The 19,984-nt window shown below is 41.1% G+C and overlaps 1 protein-coding gene across 2 annotated transcripts in view; it reads left to right on the top strand.

Annotated features, from left to right (window-relative positions):
- Window positions 1-921: 921 nt before the first annotated feature.
- Window positions 922-19,984, top strand: part of ABCC8 (ATP binding cassette subfamily C member 8) — a 73,935-nt gene continuing 54,872 nt past the window's right edge. Inside the window, exons 1-7 of one of the 2 annotated variants that reach the window (XM_069016869.1) lie at window positions 922-1,153; window positions 2,481-2,622; window positions 5,244-5,365; window positions 10,958-11,124; window positions 12,435-12,677; window positions 13,540-13,728; window positions 18,648-18,812. In XM_069016869.1, the coding sequence (XP_068872970.1) occupies window positions 958-1,153; window positions 2,481-2,622; window positions 5,244-5,365; window positions 10,958-11,124; window positions 12,435-12,677; window positions 13,540-13,728; window positions 18,648-18,812 (1,224 nt within the window). In that variant the 5' untranslated portion in view covers window positions 922-957. Of the gene's footprint in view, window positions 1,154-2,480; window positions 2,623-5,243; window positions 5,366-10,957; window positions 11,125-12,434; window positions 12,678-13,524; window positions 13,729-18,647; window positions 18,813-19,984 lie in introns of both variants that reach the window. The other variant, XM_069016868.1, reaches the window with a different exon arrangement.

Genomic DNA, 19,984 nt, shown 5'->3' with positions numbered 1-19,984 from the left:
CTAAATACTCAGCAAAGCAATGGAGAAGCATGTCTAGGAATGAAAAGAGCTCCAAGGGAAAGGATTTGGCTATGAATCTTTATGTTGAGTATTTCATGGCTACACACCAGAGCCTGTGCTGGGAATTGTGTGCCAGGTGCAGATTTCTGATGCACATCATGTTTTACTTTCCAGTACTATCCCCTAGCAGGGAGGTATTTGATCAGCGTTTTTGTTTGGCTTCGGCTCAGCTGAGCCTAACTTCTACTCAATAAAAAAAAAAAAGGGTTTGGAAAGCTTGATTTGTAGATTACTTTGGTGTCCATAAAAATGCTTAGGGAGTAATTTGAAGCCCACTCAAATTAATGGTCTGATTCTCAGAGACTGCTGCAGTCTTGGTGAAGGGGGAAAAACAGTTAGGGTTTAACTCATTTTAGGGGTAAAAAAAGGTAAGGCACAAACACAACAGCTGTTCAGGACATGATGTTGAAGTCTCCTTTGGGAAGAGGGTATGACTGAATACGTGACAATCTAATAATATCTTTATCATAGTGGAGAAAAAAGCCAAAGATGAAAAGGTTGAAAGAACACACTTTATGCAATCTATAATTCCTCTGTCATCACTAATTTAGTGTCGGGTTTTCAGCGTTCTGTCATATTAACGATGCAAAAAGCGCTCAGTACCGAGTCCCGAGAGCTGGGACACTGGGGTCTGTGCTCTGGGGTACCGAGGGCTGTCACGGTGCGTTCGCATCGGTCCCAGCCGCGTCAGTGAAGGGACGTCCCGCCCCCGTCCCCGTGGAGCGCTCCCCCAGCGCCCCGCTCGGGGCTGCTCGCAGGCGCTGCGCGGGGCGGACGGGGGCGGTGCCGGGGCGGGGCAGCTCTGGGGCGGGCGGAGCGCGGGGCCGGGGCCGCGGCCGGGGCCGCCGCCGCTCCCGGCAGGTGCGGGCAGAGCCGCGGCCGCGCCGGCCCCGCCTGATGTGCGCGGAGGCGGAGGCGGCGCCCGGCTGCGCGCAGGGTCCCGCCATGGCCCTGGCGTTCTGCGGCGATGAGGGCAACTCCACCGCCTACAACGTGGACCACGGCGTGCTCAACAACGGCTGCTTCGTGGACGCGCTCAACGTGGTGCCGCACGTCTTCCTGCTCTTCATCACCTTCCCCATCCTCTTCATCGGTGGGTGCCTGCGGCTCTTCCTTGCCCTTTCCGCCTGTGCCTCTCCTATTTCCCCCGCCTTTTCCTTCTGCTCCTCCACCCCCGGTGGTGCCTTGCCGTGTCCCCCCGCCCGGCTTTGTGTCGCCGTGGGTTTCCCTCCCCCGCGCTGCCGCGTGTGTGCCGCGTTTCCCCCCGTCCGCCTGGCCTCCCCTTGCCGTATCCCCCGGCCTGGCCCTGCCCCCTGTGCCGCGCGGGGAGGCTGCGGAGGGTGTTGGGATGCGGTGCGAGCTGCGGGATGCTCCGGTGGCCGCTTCTTCCCGGGCTGCCCCCGCACCGCCCGCTCTCCGCCCGGGCAGCGGGGCCCATCTCCGTCTGTCGGGGCTCCCCGCGGGGCTCTCCGCAGGTGAAACCCCTTGCGCGGGCAGGGCAGGGATGGGTGATGCTGGAGGAGACCGCAGGATTTGCCTTGCCGGTTTTGCCCAGCAGCGGGGGAAGCAGAAATAAATGTGTTCTTAAAAGCCCAGGAAACCTGACAAGTAAGTGTTGCGTTATGGAACGTTACTCCCAGCAATTATTGCGGGGTCACACCGCCGGGCAGCCCCCCCTCATTGCGAGTCCTGCCCGGCGGCAGTGGCTCCTGCGGTACCTGCGGAGGGTGTGATTTGATGTCACAAGCCTGGCGGGGCCGGTAGGTGGCCCGGTGGTTCAGCACACGGGGCTGTCACTGCTCCGGGTACCTTTCTCTCCAGCCTGGGCCGGCCCGCGGGGAGCCACGGCACGGGTTGGGGTAACACTCGCTCCTGTGTAAAGGGTCCGGTGAGGGAAAATCAGCTAGCACGACTGTGGAAACGGGGTCAACTGAAGAGCTGCTTCGGGTCCTCTGCGTTTGTCTGGAATCTCTCAGTAATGCTAATTTTTAGCGAGATAAATCTTCACACCTTCTCTTTCTTTTTTTTTTTTCCAACTCTTTAAAAGAATCGAAGAGAAAAGAAGTAGTGCATTTATTATAGTGTTTGTGTGTATTTGTCAAAATGTTAATTTGTTGTTCATTAAAGCTGTGAATAGATTTGGAAAATGTTTAGTGCATGTAATTACTTGATAGTAAGTTGCTAGAAGTATAGGAATTTAAGGCTTTGTCCTGTCTGCATTATTGATTTTATTCCATATGAAGTGAGGTAATGAGAACACAGTCCTGATAATATTCAAATGCATGTGTGTTTAACAGCACAGCTGTGTCAGCGTTGGTATGCTAGGTTGTTACATATGTGTTTTGGGTTTTTTTGTATGCAGGAACTTTGTGTGTCACTTTTGTTAAGAAAGCTCTCTATAATTCTCTTTTCTCTTCTAGGATGGGGAAGTCAGAGTTCCAAAGTACATATACATCATAGCACATGGCTTCATTTTCCTGGTCACAATTTACGCTGGATACTGACTTTTATCCTCTTGTTTGTGCTGGTGTGTGAAATTGCCGAGGGCATAGTGTCTGATGGGTAAGTGTATGTCTGCCTTCTCCTGGTAGCACTGAGCAGTTTAAACATTTCAGGGTAGATATTTTCTCCCTGCCTAAATTCTCATCTAAATCACATTCCTTGTGGTAATGAACATATAATCTGTTTTGTTAGTGATTAACCTACCAACCTTGTATCAGAAATTCCACAGACCTTGCCAAGTGATGTACACACACACAACTGACCTTAATCATTTTTAGTTCAACTTAATGAACTATCTTTCCAAAGAGTAATCATAGATAAATTCTAATGAGTCAAGCAGATGGTGACATTTTCGTGATGTGTTTTATGTCCAAGGACCCAGTCCCACAGTCCTTACTGAGGAGGAACTCCCATGTGCACAGTAGGTCACACCATTCCCCCCCCAAACTGAGTTCTCTTCATCTAAATAAAAGGAATGAATCTTCCTGGCCTTATGTCACACATCAGTTTCTTCTGATGATTGTGCACTGTATCTCGTCTGTTACCTGGAGCAGAGCAGTTCGCATTATGTGAGCATGAGCCATCATCTGTTATTCAGTTTAGGATGTCTCTAAACAGAAATCTGTGGAAAAAAATTATTCCAAGTGAAACAAGTGATACAGGAGAGTGATGTATTATGAAAAAAGCTAATTATGTATAACAATGAATATGATCTCTTCCTCTGAAGAGAGGCATGATTTTTCTTAATGATTATGAGTTTGAACCCAAGGATTATGAAATCGAAGCTCCTCATTAAATAGAACAAAACCTCCTTGATTAGCCATCTATATAACAAGTATCCACCAACCAGTGTGAAATGCACTGCAGTCTTCTGGTGTAGAAAATTATATCATCACTATTATTTTAACTTCTCTTAAACATATATAAATAGGATGTTTCTCGGTGCCAGTTTTTTTTAAAAGGATTTTTTCTCTTGCTTGTTCAGAGTTATCAGGGTGTGGGATGCTCAGAGCAGAATCTCCTGCTTTGAGTTTTCTCCCTTATTTTGCTCTTTAGCAATGCCTCTCATTATGTTTATTTGCTGTTTAACTTGACTCAGAACACTGCTGTTAAGTAATAGGTGTCACCTGATGAGACAAATCTCGGAGCTCTACTGGGGGAGTGCCAGCCCACAGTCATGCTTCCCAAGCATTCAGCAGGCTGGCAAGGCCTCCAGTGAATAGAAGAGAGTTTTGAGACTCATCAGCTTTCTAAGAACCAAAATGGATCGTGCTGGTGAGTCCTTTTGACAGCAACTGGGTGCTCAAGGCTTTGGCATCTCAGCAATGGAAGCAGCCTATTGGAGGTACAGTTATATAGGGGAATTCCAGCAACTGTGAAATAAATAGATTTTAAAAAGCCTCCCACTGCTGCCGTGTTACCTACTGAAGCTTAGGCTGTCTGAAGAAATCTGTTCCTGTTGCTTTTTTTTGTCCTTGCTGAGAATTCAGCCCTGATGTACAAAACCTCCTGGCTTTACTAGGAATTTCAGAGAATCCTTTCTCATTTTGCTGTATTGACATCCAGCTATTGTCAGCAAGAGGAATTGAGTGTTCATGTCACAGACTGTCAGCATGGCTTCAGCCAGAGTTCACCACAATCTTCATTGAGGGAGAGCTCTCCTTTCTAGAGCAGAGATGCAGGAAATGGTTGTCCTGAGCTCCTATGGTTCTGCTAGACATTTGGGAAGTTCTGCTCTCAGAAATGTGATGTCCTATGATGATCTCCCATCTCCCTCCCAGCACAGTTCTTTTTATCTCTCCAAGCTCCACAGAATTAGTGTTTGATGCAGAAAGAAGAAATCCATTCAGAGGACAAGGTGTGAATTTCCCTAAATGTTTGTGTCCTGAAGTCGTCATCTTGGTGCCTCTTCTCCTGAAGCTGGTTGGGAGACAAGAGGAAGTTGTATGTCTTGATAGCCTAGGGCACCCAATTCTTTCTGTGAAAGAAAGAAAAGGGGAGAGGGAAGGAAGAGAGAACAACTAGGAGGAAAGGGGGAAAATCACGTTACTGTTGAATGCTGCCCAAACCAACAAGATTGCCCCAAAGGGCTGTATTTGGCAGGACCCCTTTTGCTACTACCTGAAGCAAAGCATCAGCACTGTTTTGCTTTACAGGACAAAACATCAGGGTGTATGATTATCTTATAGGGATTTTTTTGGTGGCTTGCAGTCACTGAAGACAGACCTCACTGTAAGTAATTCCTGTGCTGTGGTGCTGTTCCTTCTCCCAAACTGAAAAAAATGAAACTCTTCCACAAAATGCTTCTGTAGAAAATCTTGAACTGTGCTGTCAGTTGGTCTTATCTGCATATGTTGATGGACAGCTCCCAAACTAGTTTAGCTTAAATTAACTTCTCTCATTTTGGAGATGAGCTGCTTGTCCTAATTTAAACAATGTTCCAATTGGTTTCAGTAGGAAATAGGAGTACACACCTTTCATGTTAAGCACAGGGGAGGAATTTGAAATCCACCTGTGTGATTTAGGAGCATAAATTCAATTAAAACTTGGAGAGGTTTGCATCCATAACTCATTCTAGAAAATCTTACATCAGAGCCGGGTACAGGGTACAATTAATGAATTAAAAGGGAAACATTTAAATAGGTGAGAGGTGACTCTAACAGATGTTTTTTCTTTCGAAGGGTTTCTGAATCCCGCCATTTACACCTATACATGCCGGCTGGGATGGCATTCCTGGCAGCCATCACATCAGTTGTCTATTACCACAATATCGAAACATCCAATTTCCCCAAGCTGTTAATAGGTATGTCTCAAAACCTATGAACCTGGAAGTGTGACTGTGGTGCTGTGTGTCTGCTCCCTCAGTTACAGGTCACTGCAGTCCTGTACGACCAAAGCTACCCCTCTCTGTATGCTCAAACAGTTCATTATTTTTAATGCTTTTAACTTCTAATAATATTCTGTGTAGTGTTCTTGGGGATCCAATGAGCCAAAGGCTTCTCTAGGAAAAGCTACTTCTGTGGGAAAAGTAGCCTTGGAAATTGTTAACTCTAAATCCAAACCCCCTCCTTGTCAGCATGTTGTGTGTAAGCATGATGTAAGAGTGAAGAAATCTTCGCATGCATGGTCTGTTGAAATATGCAAGGAGTTAAGGAATGATATCCCTGACTTTCAGTTGTGAATATATTACTCTGCCTGCTTGCTTGTGCTTCATGTTCCTAAAACTCCCTTTGAAAACTGCTTTAAGACCTTTTGAATGAAAAATGCTATGTATGAGAGCTACCTAGTCTATTCTGTATTTTGCAAGATAATGAATAAACTGTAGCTATAGAAGATCCACTGATGCTGACAGTCATGCAGTTGGTGATGTGTTCTCTTCTGTTTAAGCAGACTGCAGGCTGGGGATGTCTACATGCTTAGTCACATCCTGTTACCTGTTATTTCTTTGGTGGTTCTGGCTCATTAAATTTTGTTTGGGCTGGACTTCTGTATCAATAGATCCTGCTAAAGTTTGTCTTGTGCCATTGTAGCTCAAAGCTTCGGTCTAGTTTTTGTCAGGTGGGGAAAAGTCAGTAATAACTAGATTTGAGAAAGTTTTAAATACTGAAGATTATTTTGAACTGTGTGCTGTGGGGAGAGAGAATCCTCTTCTGCAGAAGAAGGCTGTACCTCTTGTAAAAAAAGTCCTTTCCGAAGACTTAGATTTCTATCCAGGCTTAGCAACCTTTATGTCTTCTCATTTGGGACTGCTTTTCTTCTTGTACCCTTCTTTTAAGTAAGATCTTCTTTATCCTTTATGAACAGGCAAGGTCATTTAGTTGCTTTTTAAGTAAGTCAACAGTCTTTTAATGCCTTCTCACAGGAAGGCATTACGCTTCAGGAAGCATTGCTAGACTGCTACAATTGCCTGTAAAGCAGGCAGTGGTTTTTGTGGTTTTGTTTTTGTGGTTGTTTTGTTGTTTGGACTTTTTGTTGTTATTTCTGATGTATAATGCAGTGTTAAATAATTTAGTGTCACTACCACATTCCTGCTGTGAAGTCTTTGAGAAGGGTAGCACAAAGTTACAGCTGATAGTTCATTGCCCATTTTTCCATAATTCCTGCTCAGTAGAGATTTCTTTTTTATGATAATGTTTTTCAGTGTTTAGAGTGGTGATGCTGGATAAACTCTGGACAATTGTTGAATACTAAATAGTGGTACCAGTGAATACCAGCACTTACTTAAGTATTATGGATGAATTTTAATTTTGCAAGAATTTCCAGGGAATAGACTCCCTCAGAAAATCTGATCTTAATAGCTCTTAGGAAAAAAGAAAATTAGATTATCACAGTCTTTCCCACTTAGTTTGTCTGATTTGAATTTTAGTCCAAAGTCTTTACAAGCTGATGGTCTTTGATTTTTATTTTACTTTTTCTTTTGTTTTTCTTTTATTTGTCTTAAGACAGATGTTTCTGGAAGTCTCTATCCTTTGCTCTTAACTGCACAAACTGTGAGGATTGTCATCTTTCAATCTTAATTGCAACTACTCTGTATTGACATCTGGGATGAGGCAATGAGCACTTTATGCAAATGAGCCCAGTATGGGTAGTTAAGTTATGCCTTTACTCAGCTATCAACCTGTGGGGAAACACAAAAGGTGGAAAGGATTTTAGGTGTGAGAAATAAAAGCAGGCTTCAGAAAACAAAGCAAAAGGATTTAGGATTCAGCTAAATCAGCTGTCCAGGCTCCCCATCCCGTTTGTTGACAGACGCTGACATCAACCCACTAGAGTGCAGTGTGGCCATGAAGCAGCTTTGGAGCCTCATTTTATGAGGTAAATGAGAACCACGAGGCAAAGCTAAAGTTGGTGATAAACTTTTTGCTGGGTGTATGGGAAACAGGGCTTGTGTAGAAGAGATCTAATATTGCACATGTACACACACAAAGTAGAAGAGCTGATGTGACATCTTGCTGCTTCTGAGCATCAGTGAATTTCCAGCAAACTGCAGGGCATCATCTGCCTCAGCTGCAGGGTGAATGCTCACAGCTGCAAAGAATGGTAGCTGTTTAAAACAAAGGCTAACAGAGCCTTATCCAAAATCTATTACACCCAGCAGAGTAACTCTCACTTATGCAGTGCAGTGGACCCTTAAAGGTCTGTTCATTAATTCTGAACAGGGTGAAATTTTCCACTCTCTTGAAATTTTAAGATGTGTTCTTTTTTTAAAGATCCTTTTCACTCTGTGCCTTAAAGAAACCAAAACCATTTGTAGCTCTTCATAAACAAGTAAGAGGCAGATGCCATGACAGACATGGGGATTAGTGTGTTTCCTTGGGATATGCAAAAGGAAGGCTCAAAGTTCCTCTACTGAGCCTGCCTTTCAGCTTTAGCCCAGGAACTTGGCTATTTTGAAGTAGTCATTCTTGGTATTTCTTATCAAAAAAAGTTGACAAGGTTTGGAATATTTATTCACTGAAGCTAATGATTGAGCCCACGGACGCAGTTGAGTGTCCCAACTATTGGAACACCTTGATCTGTTCTGAATATGTTTTTCTCTATATGATTTTGGTCTGTAATTAATTATATTTCAACAAATGTAACTGTTCCTATGCTCTTTACCAGGGCACTCTCATAATAATGCTGATTTTGACGTTCTTTGTGCCCCAGGGAAGCATAACATTTGTACAGTTTAGCAGGACTCATTTAAGAATAGTTTTCATACTGAATTGGAAAACCTGCCTTCTTTCTCAACATTCAAAATATGCAGTTGAATGATAGCGTCTGATTCCACTATTTTTTAAGTTAGTTTCTTTGTTTTATAGATAAAAAACCTCAAAAATTAATAGTAGGAGAAAATTTTTAAATAACAACCGGACTTTGAGTTTTTAATCTGAAATGGATGGTAGTGTGGGAACGCATTTAATTTTTTTATTTAAGAAAACTGTCCTCTTTTTTAACCAATCTTAATCATATGGCTGCCTTACTACTACTACACAGGGATCTGTTTTTCTACTTTAAAATTCTTCTCCCTTTACACTGGAGTTGTTTCCCTTGGAATTAGTTTATTCTCTAAAATGGAACTTCCTGCATAACAGTAACACACATTGCTTAGCACAAAAGATTCTCTCCAAACAGGCAGAGGTTAATTAGTAAATCCCATCCAGTTAAGTGTGTGGCTTTTTAGATTTAACTTAATTCAATAAAGGTGTAGAAGAGTTTGAGTTGCATGTTGCCTTTTTTTCAGAGGTGTGACCCAGGAAGGAATCTACCCCCTGGTGTTGTGGGTTGAGGTATCTTACATGGTCCAAGAAAAACCGAGATCATTTAGGCATCTAGAATAGGTCTAAAGCAATCCAGTAAATGCAAGCATGCCTCTGTGGTCTGATCACTTCACAGTTCAGACCAGTGGAAGTTCTCAGAAATAATTTCTAAAAACTCTCAGCCGAGATGTAGTCACCGGCCAGATGATGAAAACATCATCTGTAAAGAATAGAGCCATAATTGTATGTTCCAAGGAGCCTTATTTTGAGTGGCCTGTGAGCATTGTCCAGATCAGATTAGATACACTTGTGTTCAAAAATGACCAGCTAAGTAAATTCAAGTTTACTCCTTTACTGCTTCTAAGGAACTGTGACAGCAAGTGGCCACATATCACCTGAGAATATTGTGTTTGGCACTTTTTAATACTTCTAAGATAAAAGATTAATGTTAATAATAATAAAAGGTCATATTAACCCTTATTTAAACCCTAAGTAGGAGAATGGCTCTGCTAGTTCTTATTTATAATTCCAAGCCATACTCAAATGCCTGTAGGCTTGGTTGTTTTCTTGGAAGTCCTCTACTGGTGGATATTTTCAGTGTGCAACATTTAAGTCCCTTTTATTCCAAGAGGGATGTGTTCTCAGCCTGTTGTTAGAAGAATTAGACAAAACAGGGATTAACAGATCAAGGTGGTTAAGAGTAGAACAGCATGGAATGTAATTCTTGGGTGAAGTGAGACTTTATAGTCAGAAGTATTGCAAATAGGGAGGAATAGTGCCTCAAAGAAAGGAAGCAGTTTGAAACAGGATGAGAAACAATCTAAGTTGGGAAGATGGTAGGAAACCTCACATAAAAAACCTGAAGTTTTATGAGAAAAATTTGGTAAGTACATCTTTTAAACCTTCTCTGCAACTGCATCAACCACTGAAGTACAGTGTGCAAATACCTGGCCACTCTGTTTTCTTCTTATGAACTGGCCTGTTAATTTTAGAGGAAGAGAGGCTCCTTTGGCAAATGTCCTAATGCACGGTGTTCCTGTACTGTTCCATTTACTGTCCTCATTTAAAGGAGAGGTTTTAACTTGATTTCTGTAGAAGCAGGACTGGCAGTCCCAAATCTCACATGGATTCTCCGCATTGAATTTAGCTTTGCTTGGAAAGGGTAGCCCCAGAGTACATCTCCAGAGAGCGTTCTGGTGCCTCAGGGTAGCTGGAACACATCCAATTCTTTGAAATTTATGCAACTTCCTGATGATTATCCATATTTAAGCTAGACTTAGAGTTGCTAATGCCTTGGTTGAAGTCTCTCTCTGATGTTCCGGCAAGACACTTGGAAAGCACATCCAAGCTTTTCTTGGCAGTTAGAGCTCATTCCATCTGTTGCACCATGGCAGATACAGCAGCAATGAAAGATTCATTTAAAAGAATATAACCCTGGGAGGAATTTCCTTAAAAATAGGGAACAGGAACTGGCTTAGGGTGTGACAAATGGTATGGAGAGTGCTTCCAAATCACCAGAGCTTATCTCAGGGATTATTTATCTATAGCCAATGGTAGCACGAGCACCTTTAGACAAGAGGTTTGGTAGAACACTAAAAAGTAAAAGTTGTATTCCGTGAATGCCAGAGTATCCTTCCTTGATGTGACTGTTTTACCTACATTGTGAATTACATAGATGGAATTTGTGTTGAACGAGAATGCAGCATCAGTTTGGATAAGTATTTTAATATCTGTTCCTGACACATCCCAGATATTTGCAGGGAATTTTCCTTCAAGCTACATTTGTAGCAGTCTTGTATTGTAGCATTAACCAAGTCTGAAGAACATCATTCATAGGCACCTTCACTTTTGGAGCAACACCCTCCCTTGAGCTGATCGTGTGGACACATGTTTACAGCAGATGGAAATTTCCTTCAGCAGACTTTGTGAAACTTTTCAAATATCACTAAATCTAATAGAAAAGGCATTTAGAGCTAACATTATCTTAATATTTTAATATTTGTGGAATTGAATTAGGCTTCTGTTTGACATGAGAAAGGCCACTCTCTGGTTTTATATATTTTGTTGCATTCTTCCTTAATTATATTTTATAGTGCCATTGTATGCTTTTGCAACTATGAGCTGATTAATTTGTTTTGTTTTTTTCTCCACAGCATTGCTGTTCTACTGGACTTTAGCTTTCATAACTAAAACCATCAAATTTGTAAAGTTCTGTGATAATGGGGTTGGATTTTCTCAGCTTCGATTTTGCCTCACAGGACTCTTGGTTGTTCTTTATGGAATGCTACTAGCTGTAGAAATTAATGTCATTAGGGTGAGGGTAAGTAACTATCATAAATGTCCCCTTCTGTGGTTTATATTGGTTGTTTTATTCCCTTTTCTGGGTTCTTGGTGTAAAATGCATTGCTAAAGAAGAAAGAAAAACCAGTTAGAAATAGAAATCTATTTGGCAATCAAAGGTTAATGCTATTTTACTAGGCCAGATGAATCTGTAATTTCAAAAAATGCCAGACTCTGTTGTTAATTTAAGATCAATTTCATCTGTTCAAGTTTGTTGCAAATTTTTAAATGATTCTGTTTCAGTCCTGACAGCCAAGTGTTTCTGATGCAAGGGAAGACTGGTAGAAAGGAATTGTCTGCTCTATCAGAGAATATCGTAGACACACAAATGACATCTCTCATTTTCCAGGAGACAATCACAATAAGTGATTTATTTGGGCTACTGGGGTTCCTCCCAGCTATATTTTTTTTCCCCCTCTGCAGTGTCTGCAGTCATAATCTAAACTGAGACTTTGGAGACTTCTGGATACATAAATGCCAAAGTTCCCTTCAGGTGGCACTCACCAACTGTGTGCAAAAGTTAACTTTAGGAGGGAAAGAAATATTCTCATGTAAATTTTCTTGCTTCAGCACCAGTAGCTCCATGTGCTGAGCTAACAAATGTGAGGCAGTGTGGTGTGGGAGATGAATCCCAGTGATAACCTCAGGACTGTGCCTAAGCTCCTGTCTCCCATCTTGTGCTGCCTGGAACTCAAAGCAATGCTGGGGCTGTACTGTTTAAATAATTGAGGAGGGCAGTCTCTTCTGACATGTCTCAAGTGAAAGGACAAGAGGAAATGGCCTTAAGTTGTACCATGGAGGTTCAGATTAGTTTTTAGAAAACTTTTTCACTGAAACAATGGTCAGGCACTGGAATAAATTGCCCAGGGAGGTGGTGGAGTCACCACCTCTGGAAGAGCTCCAGAGGTGTCTGGATGTAGCACTTGGGGATATGGTGTAGGGGTGATTATGGTGGTGTTGGTTTGGTGGTTCAACTGGATGATCTTGAAGGTCTTTTCCAACTGTGATGATTCTGATTCTGTAAGGTGGGGTTTTTTTTCCTACAAGTATGCAAATTTTTGCACCATAAGCGAAATTATAGTAAATTATAAGAATTATTTATTTCTAGACTGGATGCCTGATTTTCCTCAGTACCTGGGGAAACTGGATTGCTGTATTGGTTGAATTTGAATGTCTTTTGAGAAATCAAGACTGATTCATTGATTATCTGCAATGTTCTTATTTGTGCTTTGTGCACTTTTATTTTCTATGCATTTACTGTGATTCTGCTGGCATTTTTCTGGATTTCAGAGGTATGTTTTCTTCAAAACTCCTAAAGAAGTTAAACCTCCTGAGGATCTCCAGGATCTCGGTGTCCGATTCTTGCAGCCCTTTGTGAATCTGTTATCCAAAGGAACATACTGGTGGATGAACACATTCATCAAGACTGCCCATAAAAAACCAATAGACTTGAAAACTATAGGCAAGCTTCCTATTGCTATGAGAGCTCTGACCAATTACATTCGCCTTAATGAGGCCTTTGAAGCACAGAAGGTATGCAAAGCATGGAATGTCTGTCTGTCTGCTTACTCAGGGCTTGTGTTTTTCATTAGTTTTTATCATATAAGCATGATACAAAGTGATACAAACAGATATTATGCAAATGAAGTATCCATTAGCATAGCTGCCCGTACACCAAGAGATCACATACTCAGTTGTACCTCGTGCAATAATGGAATTTCTCTAACCAAATGTGCATGTCAAACACATTACTGGTTAAATGTGTGTCAAATGCATATGGCCTCTGTTTTGATGTGTAAAATAAGCATGAACTGTGTTCACTGAACACCATTATTCTTCCTAATAAGACCTTGGAAACATTCAATTAAAGAGTCAGTATTAATGAGGCCTTACAGGGCTATTTTTTTTTTTTCCATGTTATTTGAGTTTGTCCATAAGAGAGTTCAGGGCTGAAACTACCTCAGCTCAAATTAATTTTCGCTCCTCAGTGGGAGCTGAGCGTGTTCAGGATTGTAAGGGAATTTGTTTGCATCCTGCCTAAAAAGTGTAGGTTTCCAGTCTCTGTGTTCACTAGAGAATAAAAAACTGTCACTTCCCTCCCTCTTCTTTTTTTCCTCCCTCAGCAGGCCACAAACAGCATACTTACTTGATTGCTATTAAGGATAGGAGAGAAATCATGGTTCTTTTTGTGAAGTGGAGGGATGTACAAATTAATGCTTTGTTCTGACACTATAAAAAGAAATGAAACAATAGTTGTAGTTCCTCTGCTTTTCTAGCTGAGAGATTACAAATGGTTGTCAATGAATTAAAGCACTGATAAAAATACCAATGATTTATCAGACCTGAGGCTAATTTATAACATAATTCTTACTAATTTTAGTTTAATTCTGACCAGAACAAAAGATCATCATCTCCCCAAGGATCCAGATCCATTTGGCGTGCTCTCTGCTGTGCTTTTGGAAGACCCTTACTTCTCAGCAGCACATTCCGTATTCTGGCTGACTTGCTCGGATTCGCCGGGCCACTCTGCATCTCCGGGATTGTTCACAACGTTGGAAAAGGAAATAACACCATCCGCCCCCAGGTACTGTCAAAATGTCATCAAAAGAGAGGAGTCAAGGAAGTGATGCTGTGACTCTGTATTGTTTGTCCTCAGCAAGGAAAGCCACTCTGCACTGTGTTTGGGAATGCTGGAAGTGACAGTGGGAATGTACTGCCTGATCCCCACTTTTATACTGTGATGGAGTGCGGCCAGTGCAGGGCAACAAAGGTGACTAAGGGATTGGAGCATCTCTTACAAGGATGGGCTGAGGGAGCTGGGCTTGTTCAGCCTTGAGAAGAAGTGACTGGGAGGGGATCTCAGCAATGTATGCAAATATCCAAAGGGAGGGTGTCAAGAGGATGGAGCCTGGCTCTGCTTGGTGGTGCCAAGCAATAGCACAAGAGGCAATGGGCAGAAACTGATGCACAGGAGGTTCCACCTGAGCATGAGGAAGAACTTCTTTAAAGGGGGGGTGACTGAGCACAGGACCAGGTTGCCCAGAGAGGGTGTGGAGTCTCTCTCACTGGAGATACTCAAGAACAGTCTGGATGCAATCCTGTGCCGTGTGCTCTGGGATGGCCCTGCTTGAGCAGGGAGGTTGGGCCAGGACTGTGGTCCCTTCCAGCCTGACCCATTCTGTGATTCTTTTGGGGGCAAAATATGTGACCCATGCATCTAGTCAGCCTTGCATTCTGGAAAATAACATTCAAGATAACAGTGAAGCATATCCAGAATTCCATTTATATCATAAGGAATTTAGGTATAGTCTTGAGTAGAGATTGAATCAAGTATGTGACTGAGTGCTTTCCAGAAAGGAAAAGTGTGTTTTTAATAGGCTTGGCTTTTCATATCCAAAAATGAGGGATGTCTAAGAGGATTAAAGCAGAGTTTTGTCATCATTATAAAATGCCAAGTAATTTAACTGTAACCAAGAATTTCCACTAGTGCCTTTGGGGAAGTTAGTTTTATCAACTGAAATACATTTTTAAAGCATGCTGTTTAAATGAGTACTCTCCAAGAAGAAGCAGACATATTTCTTGATTAACAACAAAAAAAAAAAGTAACTCAGGAAGCGTCTTTTCATTATAAGGTGAGGTCACTCAGGCTGGATTTCTATGAGATAGATAGTTTATTCCTGCAGCTCACTAAGTGTCTGATATAAGACTTTAGAAATAAAGTCTGTTGACACTAATGGAAATATACCCATTCATTCAAGTACACTTTGGATTAGGTCCACTGTAAATATTGAAGTCCATCAGCTGCTGTGCAGAAAATTTAACAAAGGCCTCAGGCTAAAATTAACTGTTTGTCCATTTTGCAATCCTTATCCTAATATTTGGAAACTTTATTATAGCAAGTAGGTTCAGTGCAAACCAGTTCTAGCAGGAAATGAGAAAATTAAGACTATAGGGCTATGTTGCAGCAAAGTACTGTGGAAGGTCTTGAGCTCTGCTTTTCAATAATTTGTTTGGGACACTGTTTCAGATGAAATTGTGATTTGATTATAGTTTACAGATTGTCCTATTTAATTTTCCTGTAGAAGTGTCAGCTACTGCTTCTCTTTGAAAACAGAAGTTCAGGTCTGGTCCTTTATAGGCCCTAAGCAGAGCTTCATCCAGCCTGGTATCCTCACTCACTGGCTAAGCAGTAACCTCACTGTTGTCATTTACACTAATTTGGCATCACCTAACAGCAATAATCACTGATGGTGGTAGTCCACAAGTGACACTTAAGGATGTATTTTAGGTTTGCTAAAATGTCTCCAAGAGGCTTTTCCTTATGTTTTGACCTGATTAATACACATTGTTTTTTATGCTAAGTGTCTAACTACATTTATGTTTGAAAATTGCTTTTGCTGGGTTAGATGAAATATCTTTCTAATGAAGGGTTTCAATCCCAGCTACCTGGAAGCAGACTGGGATGTTCAGGAAGACTCCCATGGGTGTTCACTTACCTAGTGAACATAGCCATAGAAAATAGCCAACTTGGTCTATTTTGGAAAGAAATACACCAGCTCTACTGCTAGGAATGTTATATCCCTGCTTGTAATGAGTCAAAAGAAGAGAACCTTGCCTTATTGTTTGCACCTGTGAACCTCATAGGTGTGAGAAACAAGCTTTCTAAAAAGGTGTCATAGGAAGGTAAAGATAAGTTGCGGGAAACAGTGTTTGTGCTTGGTGTGCTGCTGAGTTTGAGGGCACTGGAAAAGAGTTGCCACACAGTGGGGCAGAATCAGACAAGCAATATAAGGTGTGAGTACAATGGAGGGTGTCTTTTACCCATCTCTTACCCATCTACGTCTTAAATAGTTTAGATTGAGATGTTGTAATGAGTCAGCTGTATCTTTCAAACAGAAATAATCTTTGTGAAACAGAAGGCGAAGAGATATACTTGTTCTGTTCCTCAGGTCCTTTGTGACAGATATAACCCACTATGGAGCTGTAACTCAGATCACATGGGTGTCACAGGCAGTATTAACTGCTCTAGTTAGTGCTGTAGTTAGTCAGAGCATGACATAGTCTTAAATTCTGTCATGCTCTTCATGTTTATTTATAACTCCAGTATCAATATTTATGGCCACCCCAGAATGTTCCTATGACACGGATTTCTCTGAGTGTTAATCATTTCACACTGAAGAAGAGACTGACAGAATGATAACCTTTATAATTTGCTGGTAGCACCTTCCACATTGCAATATTAGGATTAGCAGTTCCAGTATTGGGAGTAGCTGCTGACATAACACATTCAGAGATGGACCAAACGCGTTATTTAAAAAGCTCTAGAAGTCTTAGGGCCCAGTGTAGCAAAAAGCCCAGTCCTGACATTAGGATTGTGTGAGTCCAGAGTCTTTAGGCTTTTAAAAAGCAGCTTTTTGCTCAGCCTTTTACTGGTTAGAGCCACTTTTAAGAATTGATGTTACCCTGAAGTTGTCAAGAAGGTGGGACACTGAATATTCCCAAAGCCATTTCTGAAAACAAAACATCTAATTATTTGCATCAACTTCTCAAACAAGGTTATTTGCCTCATAAGTGAAAGGTTCAGGAAGTGTTCAGGTATTTCTGTGTTTTCTGCAGGCTGGCAAGTGTGTGTTGACACCTATTGTAGTGTAAACACAGGTATGTTCAGTGACTTTGTAAGCCATAATGGCCTGATAATGCATCTGAGACTTGGACAACGTCTTGGCGCTATCAGCAAGTGTGTGATCTTTATGTATATATGTTTGTCCTCTTTTTCTCTCAAGGGAGTAGTAGAAGAAAGGATGAGAATGTTCATGTCACTCTCCCTCCTAGTCTATTATATAATATTTTGATGGGAGTCATTGCTGTACCAAAATCTCATTGCTAGACAAGCATGATTTGTCAAACACAGTTGCGGAAAAAAACATGTATTTTACATACAGTAAAAAGTGGTATTAGCTGCAGAAATTAGCAGTACTGGCCAGATGTACATGTAGGACAGCACTGAAAATCTGAACTTGTAAGACTGTAAATAGTCTGGAAGAGAAACTAATTTTTAGTGTACTATAGACTATTTGTAGTATAAAATGCTGCTGTAGCCTATTTGAATTGGTATGGGTATTATTGGTATAATAAATTAGGGCTTTAAAATCCCTCTAGGGTGCAAATAGGTAAAATAGCAGTTAAATGTCTCTTTATCTGAACATAATTGCTGATGTACTATAATTGTTCAGAGTTTTGCACTTGATACAGATTTAAAAAATCTTCCTTCTTTCACATTCCTTGTCACTTCTGCTCCCATTTTCTCCTTTGCTTTGTATCTCTGACACTGACTGGCCACTTTTTTGGTTCATATGGCCTATTATTTTTTTCCTGGGCTGATTTTCTTATCTCAGTGATTTGAATTGGCTCAGGAAGGCATCCAGTTAGCTCCCCAGCTAGTACACAGTAAGCAGCAGAAGTGTGCAGGTTGGAGCAACCCAGGTGTAAATAAGAATAGGGAGAAGTTTGTTCCTTTTCCAGCTGGCTCAGCCAAAAGAACTGCTTTAAAAACTAAATTTTGCCTCTGTATAAACTTGCCATATGGGGTTTTTATGAAGTTGACTGCAAGGTGCAGATCAGATCTAATAAAATGTACAGACACTGAGAGTTTGTGAAATATAGCTGATTAAGTGTTATAGCAGTTGTGAAAACTTCAACAGCAAAGAAACTATGTAGGCAAGAAAAAATGTGCTGAGCAAGGGATACAGCAGGAGTGTGAATGGCAAGAAGCCCTCTGAGAGGGAACAGAGTCCTCTTCCTAATTTTGCCTTTAAATGGAAGCACAATCCAGCAATCAAAGTTTTGAAGGAGCCAAGAGGAGAAAGAGGAAGATGGAGACATTTTAGTTACAGGAGGCTTCCCATGGTTAGCCAATCTCTCAACTTGTTGTTGCACCAAAGGGGTCAGTTTGTTAAATACAGTCTGAAACAAATGCACTGTTTTCCCATTAAGCTGTAGACGTGCTTCAAAATGCACTTTGGTGATTTCATGAGCTTGCTAGAAGGTAATGACCATAAATAAAAGTGAACAAGATGCTGCAGGCCAAAATCATTTGCATGGTTCCAGGAATTTTGGGTTTTTTACAAGTTCTGAAGGTTGGTTTTAGTATTCAGAAACCTGAGGTGTTAAAATAATGAGAGTAATTTTTCCCAAAGGATGTTAACTCTTCCTTTCTGATGATGGGCAGTGCACATTTTTTGGTAAATGACCATATGGAATTACTCAGTGTCCTAGAGTTTTGGAAGGATATCAGAAATCCTATAAATGTCATTCTGCATTTAAGTGAGGTTTACTGAGTTGGCATGTTATGAGACTGTCTTTGAATTGATAAACTGTGAGGTTTCAGACAAGGTTGGGAGCACTTTCAAAGTAACAAACTGTTTATCTCTGCTTATTAATTATGCAAAGCAGGTAATTCAATTACCATTGTACCTGATTTCTAACTTTCTCCTTTTTTTATAGATTAAAATTCTTGGTGTTTTCTTTATTTCGTCACAAGAGTTCCTGTCCAATGCTTATGTTTTGGCTGTACTCTTATTTTTTGCCCTTCTACTACAAAGGACATTTCTGCAAGCATCATACTATGTTGCTATTGAAACAGGAATCAACTTGAGAGGTGCAATACAGGTATGCAATATATTACTAATTAACCTTTTCACACCCTCATAAATGTGCATCTGTAAATACAATTTATAATTATAGTTGTTAAATTCTGAAGTGCTGCTCTCCTGAAATGTATTGAATGTACTATTAGAGATTGTGTTAGCCCTGCATTCTGTTTCCTTTGCATTCTTATTTTGATGATTTTATATAAATGTTCATTTTTAATACCTGATGCTGGGTTTCTTCTTACTTTCAAGCAAAAATTTTTCTGACAGTAAAACTGAATGTAACTTTTGAAATAGTTTAGGTGTGAAGTGCACCTCTCCCATCTCAAAGCCATTTTTTTTGTAACATCACATCCCATGCAAATAATGCACCTTTAAAATGTCTTGTAAATATACTTTGGACAGAAGGATAGATTGTATTCCCAATGCATGGAGTAGTGTTTTATTCCATGGGTCATGCCACAAAATCTGCCAGGCACAGTGGAGTCTGTAAGCACTGAACATAAGATTGCAAAAATGGGGTCTGTAATCGCTGGATAACTGGGAACTGCAGATCAAAGTTTGATGTAGCATACAAAGCTTTGTGCCTGGAAATGAGAGAATTTGGTGTAAGATTACAGTGTGGGATTGCCAATGGCACTAGCTGAAACCTACCCTGTGGCAGCCTGAAAGCCAGCCTTATAAGTTACACTATTTATCCACTGGGCTACATGGATCCTGTGGGGAGTCTCCGTGATGGATGGATGCTTTCAATAGCAGCAGAATTGTTTAATTCTCTTTTGATCTTACACTTGGAAGCACTTGTCAGCTGCCAGGCTTCTGGATTCCTTCCACTGGTTTTCTCTGACTAGAGTGAAGTAGGACAGTCCTACAGGAATAAAAACTTGACCCCAAAAAGACCAAAAAATTTGCATGTCTTAAGTGGAAGAGCTGCAACTGACTGAAAAATACATGGACCACAGCAAGTGTAGAAGGGGAATAGTTGGAAAATAGTGCTGAATTAACTTTGTTTAAGAAAAGCTTTGTATTCTCTGTTCTGGATATTAGAGGTTCAGACAATGCCAGTTGGACTATCCAAATTGGAAAATTTTTAGCTATCACTCTAAGCAGCAGATTAGTGTTAGTGGCAGTCTGTGGGCCAGAGGTTTTATACATTTTCTTCCTTACAATTTTTCTTTAAATCTTTTCTCT

This window comes from Aphelocoma coerulescens, chromosome 5 (assembly GCF_041296385.1).
Source record: "Aphelocoma coerulescens isolate FSJ_1873_10779 chromosome 5, UR_Acoe_1.0, whole genome shotgun sequence".
Classification (NCBI taxonomy): Eukaryota; Metazoa; Chordata; class Aves; order Passeriformes; family Corvidae; genus Aphelocoma; species Aphelocoma coerulescens.
Note: the sequence above shows the minus strand (reverse complement) of the source record. Positions and strands in the feature narration are given on the sequence as shown.